The sequence below is a fragment of the Ammodytes marinus genome (assembly GCF_949987685.1).
Source record: "Ammodytes marinus genome assembly, chromosome: 2".
Classification (NCBI taxonomy): Eukaryota; Metazoa; Chordata; class Actinopteri; order Uranoscopiformes; family Ammodytidae; genus Ammodytes; species Ammodytes marinus.
Genome location: NC_137231.1, coordinates 32,795,716 through 32,808,539, shown reverse-complemented (window position 1 = coordinate 32,808,539; position 12,824 = coordinate 32,795,716). Strand labels below are relative to the sequence as shown.

At 39.8% G+C, this 12,824-nt stretch overlaps 1 protein-coding gene across 1 annotated transcript; it reads left to right on the top strand.

Annotated features, from left to right (window-relative positions):
- Nucleotides 1-678: 678 nt before the first annotated feature.
- LOC307263763 (myosin heavy chain, fast skeletal muscle-like) lies at nucleotides 679-11,220 on the top strand (the record flags this gene model as incomplete). The annotated part of the gene is made up of 40 exons (XM_080045007.1): nucleotides 679-795; nucleotides 1,113-1,334; nucleotides 1,410-1,553; nucleotides 1,652-1,808; nucleotides 1,902-1,929; nucleotides 2,010-2,109; nucleotides 2,227-2,319; nucleotides 2,403-2,466; nucleotides 2,548-2,646; nucleotides 2,729-2,832; nucleotides 2,954-3,092; nucleotides 3,239-3,357; nucleotides 3,637-3,786; nucleotides 3,877-4,047; nucleotides 4,146-4,446; nucleotides 4,571-4,641; nucleotides 4,747-4,834; nucleotides 4,969-5,086; nucleotides 5,170-5,293; nucleotides 5,411-5,547; nucleotides 5,629-5,884; nucleotides 5,968-6,210; nucleotides 6,289-6,465; nucleotides 6,544-6,689; nucleotides 6,785-6,875; nucleotides 6,967-7,356; nucleotides 7,469-7,595; nucleotides 7,684-7,802; nucleotides 7,887-8,083; nucleotides 8,218-8,401; nucleotides 8,523-8,688; nucleotides 9,105-9,229; nucleotides 9,405-9,713; nucleotides 9,793-9,996; nucleotides 10,086-10,211; nucleotides 10,305-10,475; nucleotides 10,562-10,666; nucleotides 10,757-10,852; nucleotides 10,966-11,097; nucleotides 11,200-11,220. Exons 2-40 carry the CDS (start codon nucleotides 1,128-1,130, stop codon nucleotides 11,218-11,220), a joined length of 5,799 nt encoding a protein of 1,932 aa, XP_079901133.1. The 5' UTR covers nucleotides 679-795; nucleotides 1,113-1,127.
- Nucleotides 11,221-12,824: the final 1,604 nt, after the last annotated feature.

Here is a 12,824-nt window from a genome sequence, read left to right as displayed (position 1 = left end):
TTTGCATAGTGAATTAAGTACCATCAACACTTTATTACACTATGTCAAATGATTTAGTTATCCACACCACATATCGCCTTGGGTTACATACTGTGCTGCATAAACAAGCCGGATTAAATAAAAGGAGCCAAAGATGTGTCACTGTGATATGAAACAACCAAATCTAAAGGGAAATTCAAATACTGTACTTAATAATTAATCACGAAAATTCAGAAAATGTTTATATTTTTTGGCTCTCGGGCCAGTGAAAATATACAAGGGGCCAGTAAAAAGCTTATCTACTTGCCAAGTTGGGAAAAAATATTACGTTGAACCCTGTTGGGACATGGGCAATTTGGAGAAGTTTAAATATAAATGATTTATGTTCTACAATTATGAGTCATGTAAAAAAAAAAGGAAATGGAAATTCAAGGCTGAAATCCAAAATGTCAGAATGAAGTGCTAACAACACTCGTATAAACAGATGTCAAATGATTTTAGTTATCCACACCACGTTTGACATTTGGTTCCATATTTAACTCATGCTGTATAAGCAATAAAGATTATATAAAAGGAGCCAAAGATGTGTCAGTGTGGCAGCCGGACAGAGCAGTGTGTGAGGACCGTAGGTTACCCCAGCTTGTGGTAAGTGTGTATTTCCTCTCTGGAAATTTTCAAAGTTTTTGTTTAAAATATGAAGTAATTACTATATTTCTTAAGCACATCTTGCCAAACTTAAACCAATATCTGAATATATGGATTATGTTTTCAACAGGATTGAGGAATATAAAAGATTTTTCACGGATAGAGGCTCAGGTATGAAGCTCTTTTAACTGTCTTAAATTTGTATATTTTGTGTGAAACATTTCATTTACTTGTTATTTGCCTGGTTATTGTTCATCTTATTACTATCAACTCAAGAAAATATTTAGAATGGGCTAATGTTAAGTCTTTGTAATGAAGCAGGAACATCAGTTAGATGGAAAGATGGATAGAGATAGATAGATAGATAGATTTGTTTGTTAATGTATATTATTCAGTTTAACTTAGTTATTTTAGTTTGTCATGTGACTTGAAGTTATTAGTTTAAAAAAAGATGAATAGGAATACTCAAATTTTCAATTACCTTACAGAAGTAACCAGCGACCATGAGTACTGACGCTGAGATGGAGGCTTATGGCAAAGCTGCCATTTACCTCCGTAAGCCAGAGAGGGAGAGGATTGAGGCTCAAGCCTCGCCCTTTGACGCCAAGACTGCCTGCTATGTGGAAGATAAGGTGGAGTTGTACTTGAAAGGACAAATTCTCAAGAGGGATGGTGACAAAGTCACTGTCAAAGTCTTGACCACTCAGGAGGTTAGTATCATAAAGTAAAAGTAATCTAGGAATGTTTTATGATCAGTTCTCATCGTGACAAATGTCTTGTTCCAGGAGGTGGTAGTTAAAGAATCACAGGTCACTGCAATGAACCCTCCCAAGTACGACAAAATTGAGGACATGGCCATGATGACCCATCTCAATGAAGCCTCTGTGCTGTATAACCTCAAAGAGCGTTATGCAGCATGGATGATCTACGTAAGACAATCTGCCTAATGAGAAAAGAGAAATGCTGAAAATGGCTACACTTGTATGAATCTTAAAGTTAACTGTTGAATCTCTATGGTTACTTTCAGACCTACTCTGGGCTGTTCTGTGCCACTGTGAACCCCTACAAATGGCTCCCAGTGTACGATGCTGAGGTTGTAAATGCCTATAGAGGCAAGAAGCGTGTGGAGGCTCCACCCCACATCTTCTCTGTCTCTGACAACGCTTATCAGTTCATGAATACTGGTAAATTATAACAACTCTAATACAAATTACCATTTTATCAGGTTTCACTTGCAAGAAAAACATAGTAAATTCCGTTGTTTTTATTTCTAACAGATAGGGAGAACCAGTCTGTCTTGATCACGTAAGTTTCATATTTGTTGACTTTGTTTACAATGATTAAATACTTTGAAGAGATTCTTATAAGTCTATGTCTATCCCCAGTGGAGAATCTGGTGCTGGAAAGACTGTGAACACCAAGCGTGTCATCCAGTACTTTGCAACAATCTCAGTATCAGGCGGACAGAAGAGGGACGAGTCAAAGGTGTGATTATGTTATTGTATGAGTATAATTCAGTCTTATTTAAACGTGATATCTTTCAATGGAGAATAATTATAATAATAGTAACTTTCTGGTATCAATTCTCTATTTAAATTACAGGGGTCACTGGAGGATCAGATTATTGCAGCCAATCCCCTGCTGGAGTCCTATGGTAATGCCAAAACTATTAGGAATGACAACTCTTCTCGTTTTGTAAGTACGGAGGGATTTTTATAACATATACTATAGAAATTCCACATGTGCCGGGACATTAAATATTCCTATGTTCCAAACAGGGTAAATTCATCAGAATCCATTTCGGCAAAACTGGCAAACTGGCTAGTGCTGATATTGAGACATGTAAGTAACAATCCTCAGAGAGCATACAAATGTCTTTAATTGCGAGTTGGCCAGGCTGTGACAAATGAACAATGTTTGTAGATCTGCTGGAGAAGTCTAGAGTGACATACCAGCTTTCTGATGAAAGAGGCTATCACATCTTCTTCCAGATGATGACCGGCCACAAACCTGAGATAGTTGGTAAAAGATTGAGTATATGCACAAAGTTTTTTTTTGCATGCCTGACAATGCATTAAATTTTTCACAATTCTTTGATCTCCAGAAATGTCCCTCCTCACAACCAACCCCTACGACTTCCCCATGTGTAGCATGGGTCAAATCACCGTGAAGAGCATTGATGATAAAGAAGAGCTGGATGCCACTGATGTGAGTGAACTTCAATTCAAAATATTGGCATTTATTATGAGCAGTAAATGCAACATCAGAACTGCTCTTTTAAAATAAGTTTCTAAATTGATTATTGTGTGGACAACTCCTTTGAAAACAGAACGCTATTGATATCCTGGGCTTCACTCATGAAGAGAAGCTGAGCATCTACAAGATGACTGGTGCTGTGCTTCACCATGGTAACATGAAATTCAAGCAGAAGCAACGTGAGGAGCAGGCTGAGCCTGATGGCACAGAGGGTGAGAATTTCATGTTAGCTCAAAGTGCATAGCTTATAAACAACAGTAGGCCAAATACATGTCCTAGTCACTAAGGTATCTGTCATGATGGACAATCACTGTCACATCCTGTATATATTTACTGTAAATCTCTGAAATATTTTCAGATGCTGACAAGGTTGCTTACTTGCTGGGTCTGAACTCCGCTGACATGCTCAAGGCTTTTTGCTTCCCCAGAGTGAAGGTCGGAAATGAGTATGTCACCAAGGGACAGACTGTACCTCAGGTATTCAAGATATACTGTTTAAAAAAAACATTTTAACTTTAAGAAAAAGAAAACTGAGAAGTGTAATTCCTCTTTGTTTAGTAACATCAGATGCCCTGTGTGAATTAGCTCTACTTTTATATTTGTTTATTAACAAATAACATTGAGTAAAATATGAAAGTGTTTTCCTTGATTCTTTCGTTTTATCTCACTGGAAGTAGTTCAAAAATACCAGCAATCCATAATTTAAAAAAAAAGCTGACTGAATCAAATCATATATTTTCTTTGTTTGTTCTTCAGGTGATGAACTCAGTGCCTGCCCTGGCCAAGTCTATCTATGAGAAGATGTTCTTGTGGATGGTCGTTCGTATCAACCAGCAGCTGGACACTAAACAAGCAAGACAGTACTACATTGGTGTGCTGGATATTGCTGGCTTTGAGATCTTTGATGTAAGATTCATTTTCAAAAAATCAGCAGCCTTTGATTTCCGAAGAATTATTGTGGTGTGGAAGATATATTGATTATTTGTCCCCTCACAGTTCAACACCATGGAGCAGCTGTGCATCAACTTCACCAATGAGAAACTGCAACAGTTCTTCAACCACACCATGTTTGTACTGGAGCAAGAGGAGTACAAGAAGGAGGGTATTGTCTGGGCGTTCATTGACTTTGGCATGGACTTAGCTGCCTGTATTGAGCTGATTGAAAAGGTAATGATTCCATTTGGAAATTAAATGTATTTGTTCTGTTGGTCTAAATTAGACAACATCTAGCATTTAATGACATACCTCTTCCTGCTTTTTTCAAGCCCATGGGCATCTTCTCCATCCTTGAAGAGGAGTGCATGTTCCCCAAGGCCTCAGACACTTCCTTCAAGAACAAGCTGTATGACCAGCATCTTGGAAAGAGCAACGCATTTGAGAAACCAAAGCCAAAAAAGGGCAAGGCTGAGGCCCACTTCTCCCTGGTGCACTATGCTGGTACCGTGGACTACAATATCGCTGGCTGGCTGGACAAGAACAAGGATCCACTGAACGATTCTGTTATCCAGCTGTACCAGAAGTCCCCAGTTAAACTGCTGTCTGCTCTGTATCCTCCTGTTGTTGAGGGTATGATATTGACTTTAGCAAACTAAAACGTACTTTCACTGTATACGTTTATAAGAGCAGCATGTGTTCATGTACATTTGATTTATTGTTCTAACAATAAATGTCTACTTAAAATTATCAACAGAGGTTGGCGGTGCAAAGAAGGGAGGCAAGAAGAAGGGTGGTTCCATGCAGACTGTGTCTTCGCAGTTTAGGGTAATGTTTAACACTGTACATTATAGTATCAAATCATATCTCAGTTTATACCCAAACTCACAATTGTTGCACTTTCTGACATGAGTTACCATCTTGGATCTACAGGAGAACTTGGGCAAGCTGATGACTAATTTGAGGAGCACCCATCCTCACTTTGTGCGCTGCCTGATTCCCAATGAGTCAAAGACTCCAGGTACATAGAGAACATAATATATTACACATTTGTTAGTGTTGTTGATGTGTTTTATTTCACTCACTGTGTGCTGCTCCAACAAGGAGACTTACTAATTATTTCAAAGATGTAACTAAGAAATGTCATTTGTATAGGATTGATGGAGAACTTCCTGGTTATCCACCAGCTCAGGTGTAATGGTGTGCTGGAGGGTATCAGAATCTGCACAAAAGGTTTCCCAAGCAGAATCCTCTATGCTGATTTTAAGCAGAGGTAACAGTGTATCTTTTAACAGAAGTTTGATGTAGAGTATTAAAAGAAAATACTCCCACTGACCATTTACTCTCATTAAAAAGGTACAAGGTGCTGAATGCCAGTGTCATCCCCGAGGGCCAGTTCATTGACAACAAGAAGGCTTCAGAGAAGCTGCTTGGGTCTATTGATGTTCCTCAAGATGAGTACAAATTCGGACACACCAAGGTAAGAACCTTGCTTTCCGTATGTCACTTACGTGAGTTGGTATGGAATTTGTTTGTTTTAAAGGGAATTCACTATGTACTTCATCCTATATTAATTCAATTGTATTTCATCATTCAGGTGTTCTTCAAGGCCGGACTGCTGGGTCTCCTTGAGGAGATGAGAGATGAAAAGCTAGCAGCTCTGGTCACAATGACTCAGGCTCTGGCTCGTGGTTATGTCATGAGAAAGGAATTTGTGAAGATGATGGAGAGGAGGCATGTTAAAAACAATCAATTCTGAATAATGGTACGGAAATTACAAACAACATTTCCATAACAGCAACTTCTTCTCAACAGGGAAGCCATCTATACAATCCAGTACAACATCCGCTCATTCATGAATGTGAAACACTGGCCATGGATGAAGGTGTACTACAAGATCAAGCCTCTGCTGCAGTCTGCTGAAACTGAAAAGGAGCTGGCTAGCATGAAGGAGAACTATGAAAAAATGACAACAGACCTGGCTACTGCCTTAGCCAAGAAGAAGGAACTGGAGGAGAAGATGGTGTCCCTCTTGCAGGAAAAGAATGATTTGCAGCTGCAAGTAGCATCTGTAAGTAGACATCAACCGACTGTTTTACTTTTTTAAGTTTTTCAGAATTGATTGTTAACCTCTATTTTCATGAAATGAATTAGGAAGGAGAGAATCTGTCAGATGCCGAGGAGAGATGTGAAGGACTTATCAAGAGTAAGATTCAGATGGAGGCCAAACTCAAAGAGACAACCGAGAGACTGGAGGATGAAGAAGAAATCAATGCAGAGCTCACTGCCAAGAAGAGAAAGCTGGAGGATGAATGCTCCGAGCTCAAGAAAGATATTGATGACCTGGAGCTTACCTTGGCTAAAGTGGAAAAGGAGAAACATGCCACTGAGAACAAGGTTTGAAAATATGAATATTATATTGCAGGTCAAGTAACATTAGAATATTACTATTTAACATCTTTCTGAAAAACATAGGTGAAGAACCTGACCGAGGAGATGGCCTCTCAGGATGAGAGCCTGGCTAAGCTGACTAAAGAAAAGAAAGCCCTTCAGGAGTCTCATCAGCAGACTCTTGATGACCTTCAGGCAGAGGAAGACAAAGTCAACACTCTGACCAAAGCAAAGACCAAGCTTGAACAGCAAGTGGATGATGTAAGTTTACAACTTCACTTTCGAGTGGCAAAGCATAATTCTTCATGAGCACAACTTATAACTTATATGAATGTTCAGCTTGAGGGTTCTCTGGAGCAAGAGAAGAAGCTGCGTATGGACCTTGAGAGATCCAAGAGGAAGCTTGAGGGGGACCTGAAACTGGCCCAGGAAAGCATCATGGATCTTGAGAATGACAAGCAGCAGTCTGACGAGAAAATCAAAAAGTGAGTTTCTTTGTGAATTTGAACAAAAACCTCTTTTGAATGAGGAGTTCCACTGCTTGAACTCTTACCATGAACTCTATCTATTAATCTCACAGGAAGGACTTTGAAATCAGTCAGTACCTTAGCAAGATTGAGGATGAGCAGTCAATGGGTGCTCAGCTTCAGAAGAAGATCAAGGAGCTTCAGGTAACATATTGTCTTACATAAAACATACCTCATCCATTTTGTGTTTATGAAGCGAAAGTTCACTGAAAGGCAACTCACCTACATTCAACAGGCCCGTATTGAGGAACTGGAGGAAGAGATTGAGGCTGAGCGTGCTGCTCGTGCCAAGGTTGAGAAGCAGAGAGCTGACCTCTCCAGGGAACTTGAAGAGATCAGTGAGAGGCTTGAGGAGGCCGGTGGTGCAACTTCTGCTCAGATTGAGATGAACAAGAAGCGTGAAGCTGAATTCCAGAAGCTCCGTCGTGACCTTGAGGAGTCCACTCTGCAGCATGAAGCCACTGCTGCTGCTCTTCGCAAGAAGCAGGCTGACAGCGTGGCCGAGCTGGGAGAACAGATCGACAACCTCCAGCGTGTCAAGCAGAAGCTTGAGAAGGAAAAGAGTGAATACAAGATGGAGATTGATGACCTCTCCAGCAACATGGAGGCTGTTGCAAAAGCAAAGGTAAAATCACATTAATGTAAAAAAAAAAAATCAAAAGTAGAACAGCAAAATAAGGTAATTCATCTTCTAGATAAAAATGACTTCATGATCTGATCTCTGTTTTCCTCATTAGGGAAATCTTGAAAAGATGTGCCGTACTCTTGAGGACGGACTTAGTGAGCTGAAGACCAAGAATGATGAAAATGTTCGTCAAATGAATGACCTTGGTGGACAGAAAGCACGTCTCCTGACTGAAAATGGTATGTATAAGTAATCACTCGATGAAGTGTTGTGTATATTTAAGCAAAATAACACAAAATAATGTATCATGACATTTTTTCACAATAGGGGAGTTCAGCCGTCAAATTGAAGAGAAAGAAGCTCTTGTGTCCCAGCTGACCAGAGGCAAACAGGCCTTCACACAGCAGATTGAAGAGCTGAAGAGACAGATTGAGGAGGAGGTCAAGGTAAGAAAAAGCTAGGTGTGCAGAAATCAAATTCATGTGTGATATTTAGAAACTTTGCAAACTGAAAATGATTTCTTACACAAGGCCAAGAATGCTCTTGCCCATGGACTGCAATCAGCCCGCCATGACTGTGACCTGCTGAGAGAGCAGTTTGAGGAGGAGCAGGAGGCCAAAGCTGAGCTGCAGCGTGGAATGTCAAAGGCCAACAGTGAGGTGGCTCAGTGGAGATCTAAGTATGAAACTGATGCTATCCAGCGCACTGAGGAGCTTGAGGAGTCCAAGTGAGTACAATTTAAACAATTAAATGGCTAGAACGATTGTAATGTTAATCTTGTATCTAAAAAATATATAACTATATGTAGTTCATTCAGGTACTAGTTTTTCACAAAGAGATGAAATGCACCTTTTCAAACAGGAAAAAGCTTGCCCAGCGCCTTCAGGAGGCTGAGGAGCAGATTGAGGCAACAAATTCCAAGTGTGCTTCTCTGGAGAAAACCAAACAGAGGCTCCAAAGTGAGGTGGAGGACCTCATGATTGATGTGGAGAGGGCTAATGCTCTGGCTGCCAACCTGGACAAGAAGCAGAGGAACTTTGACAAGGTACCAACAATCACTTTGTTTGTCCCAGCCATAGCAACAATACAATATGTAAATATTTATATATGCTTTTTATTACCATTTACTAAATGACCAACTGATCTGTATCAATGGGGTTATTCAGGTATTGGCAGAGTGGAAACAGAAGTATGAGGAGGCTCAGGCAGAGCTTGAGGGAGCTCAGAAGGAGGCTCGTTCTGTTGGCACTGAGCTCTTCAAAATGAAGAACTCCTATGAAGAATCTCTGGATCATCTGGAGACAATGAAGCGGGAAAACAAGAACCTGCAGCGTGAGTTTTTGCGACATTATATTCTATTCAACACATGGTGGTGGTAGGATGGCCCAGAGGAAAGGTGGCCGACCAGTAACCATGAGGTCGCTGGTTTGATCCCCGGCACCGGACGGGGGTGTTAGTTGTAAAATCAACAGAGGCTGGTATTACGTCTACGGTGCCCACCATCTCTACCATTGTGTCCTTGAGCAAGACAATTAACCCCAAACTGCTCCAGGGGCGCTGTACTTCAGCTGACCCTGCGCTCTGACCCCCTCCGAAATGTGTTAACTTGAGAGGGGACATGCGAAAAGACAAATTTAAATGTAACCATTGATTAATAAAAATAACTTCACTTAATGGATGTTTTTGAATGAAGCATCCATATTTCACATATACAGTCTTAACAACATAGAACATGCATCTTTCTACAGAGGAGATCTCAGATCTGACTGAACAGATTGGTGAGACTGGCAAGAGCATCCATGAGCTGGAGAAGTCCAAAAAGCAAGTGGAGACCGAGAAGTCTGAAATCCAGACAGCTCTTGAAGAGGCTGAGGTACATTTAAGATGAGATCTTAAAAAAATAATTCCATTATAAACCATCAATGACAAACATATTATAAACGCTGTGCAGCCGAGCTGACTCTTTCTTTCTTTCTTTCTTTCTTTCTTTTTTCTTTCTTTCTTTCTTTCTTTCTTTCTTTCTTTCTTTCTTTCTTTCTTATCATTAGGGAACTCTGGAACACGAAGAGTCTAAGATCCTGCGTGTCCAGCTTGAGCTCAACCAGATTAAGGGTGAGGTAGACAGGAAGCTGGCAGAAAAAGATGAGGAGATGGAGCAGATCAAGAGGAATAGCCAGAGGGTGATTGACTCAATGCAGAGCACACTGGATTCTGAGGTCAGAAGCAGGAACGATGCCTTGAGGATCAAAAAGAAGATGGAGGGAGACCTGAATGAGATGGAGATTCAGCTTAGCCATGCCAACCGCCAGGCAGCTGAGTCCCAGAAGCAGCTTAGGAATGTCCAGGCACAGCTGAAGGTATTGTAAGACACAGGCGTTGTTACACAGTGCTCAGTATAACTAAATGTTGGCATTCATTTTGATATGTTTTCACTAGGATGCACAACTGCACCTTGATGATGCTGTCAGAGCACAGGAGGACTTCAAAGAACAAGCTGCTATGGTGGATCGTAGGAATGGTCTCATGGTAGCTGAGATCGAGGAACTTAGAGCTGCTCTGGAACAGACAGAGAGAAGCCGCAAAATCGCTGAGCAGGAGCTGGTGGACGCCAGTGAGCGCGTTGGACTTCTGCACTCCCAGGTGAACACTTTTTCAACATTTCTCCACTAATTTACAAATCTAAATATTTGTCAGGCAAGTTATAACTTAAGTTATTTCTGATCTTTTAGAACACAAGTCTTATTAACACCAAGAAGAAGCTTGAGACTGACTTGGTCCAGGTCCAGGGTGAAGTGGATGACACTGTTCAGGAAGCAAGGAATGCAGAGGAGAAGGCAAAGAAGGCCATCACTGATGTAGGTTTACATTTCACGCGTTCTTAATTTTAGTTTTAAAAAGAAAGAGAGGTGCTTTTTCCAGACATTTCTCATTAACATTATTTCCTCTAGGCTGCTATGATGGCTGAGGAGCTGAAGAAGGAGCAAGATACTAGCTCCCACTTGGAAAGGATGAAGAAGAACCTGGAGGTCACTGTTAAGGACCTGCAGCACCGCTTGGATGAGGCTGAGAACCTGGCCATGAAGGGTGGCAAGAAGCAGCTCCAGAAACTGGAGTCTAGGGTAAGAAATGAATGTAAAGAGTTTGTACAGCTGAAGCAAGACTTTGAAAAAGTTTGGATACTTTATGTCTTTACTGTGTTCTATAGGTGCGTGAGCTGGAGGCAGAGATTGAGGCTGAGCAGAGACGTGGAGGAGATGCTATTAAGGGTGTCCGCAAATATGAGAGGAGGGTGAAGGAGCTTACCTACCAGGTACAACCACATTAAGATTAGACATGTAAACATCTACTACATGTATATCATTGAGAACATTTTACCATGCAAATTTTATTTGCATAACAGACTGAAGAGGACAAGAAAAACGTTGCCAGGCTGCAGGATCTGGTTGACAAGTTGCAGCTTAAGGTTAAGGCTTACAAGAGGCAATCTGAGGAGGCGGTAAGGGACAACTTTTAACACTAAAAACTTGATGTTGTGTCAGATTTAACATACACATAGAAGGCTTTGGATCTTCTGGATATTCAAAAAAGTCCATTTCTATCTTACTCCAGGAGGAGCAGGCCAATACTCATCTGTCCAAGTGCAGGAAGGTTCAGCATGAGCTAGAGGAGGCTGAGGAGCGCGCTGACATTGCAGAATCCCAGGTCAACAAAATGAGAGCAAAGACCCGTGACTCTGGCAAGGTAAATATACGTTTTGGCACAGAAACATTTATTTTAAATTAAAAAGTACTTACATGTATTTTGTTACCTAATCAAACCCTTTGTTATTTGTGTGTGTTTTAGGGAAAGGAGGCGGAAGAGTAAACCACTCCAGCTAGTGGGCTGATAGTTTCTAATCATATAATATGATGTGAAATGAATGATACCGCAATAAATGCATTTGATCTTAAATTACTATTTGTGTCATTTTGATCTCATATTGTGTCTTCAAAAATAAGCAAATGTTAGTTTTGTAACAATTCATATGAAGGTCCTGTCTGTAAAGTATTATAAGCATATTCATAAGATGTTATTTATAAGGCTTTATAAAGCGCAATATAAATGATAACAGTTTATAATGTTAATTTATTAGTCACACATAAGTCATTTATAAATCTTATACAAGTCATTAGATAATGATGAACTAATCATTGAATAAAAACAGTTATATATATTGTAAGTCATCTATAAAGTGACATCTATTCGACTGTGCCAATCTCAAAGTTGAATAGTTGCAGAATTTGAAACAAAGAGCATTCTGTTCCAGCTGAATGTCTGATTTTACATGGAATTGCTTGGTTTCTCCTAATTTATCACGATACATCACCTATCATAGTATAACTATCAGCCTATTATACTGGTAATAAAGATTTGAAACCAACTCAAGCTTTTAACCAATCTTCTAAGTGTGAGTCAATGACTAAGGTAGACACAAGTTATTATGCCAACCCAAGAAGACAAACTATAATTGGGTCTTTTAACCCCTTTGTGTGGTTTAGGAAAGAGATGTTCCAATGTAGCAAATGAGAATATGGATCAATAAGCAGGAAAAAATGATTTTGATTTGACGATTAGTTGACTATAGGCAGGCAAGATTCGACCAATAGGACTCGTACACTTTAGATTAGGGGGATGCAGAAAGGTTTGTAAATGACTTATTAATATTATAACAATGACTTGTTACTGAGTGTGTCCTGATTTACTAAAAGCTTTATAGATGACTTACACCACATCTGTGATGTTAACATAACACTTATTAATCATCTACAAAGTATATTACTTTTTTGTAAATCATTAGTTCATCATTATCTAATGACATATATGACTTATGATTCACTGACAATGAACATTATTATAAAGTGTTACCCAATATGTTACTGTAAATCTACTCTATATATTATTTGGGTAATACCGGACGAGCCCCCGTAATTGTTATCTCCAACAAAATGTCTAAATTGGGATTATCAAAGAGACCGATGGATTTACTGAAACAATTCAAGATACAATCAAGTCATTAATTATTTAACTAGATCACAGCACCCGTAAATAAAAGTGATCTCCACAAGACAAGCAAAGATGGACTGTTAAGTAAACACTGCCAAGGCCACACATTTGAATCCCATACCAAACGGCACGTAACACCTATTTAAGCAATATCACACGAGAGGGAGTTATGTTGTCCCTGTACTATATCAGCACGGCTGTGATTCGGTCATAGACACGAGACCGAAGACAATCCTTATAGTTTTCTATATTTATGTTTATGTTTATTTTGTGCACCATCTGGTCAAAGCAAATTCCTTGTATATGTGAACCTACCTGACAATTAAACCAATTCTGATTCAGCAGGGTTTAAACCAACCCAATTTTAGAACCAATAACACCCGCATACCTAAAGTCACAGGAAGATACAAAGGGCTGGAAAGAAA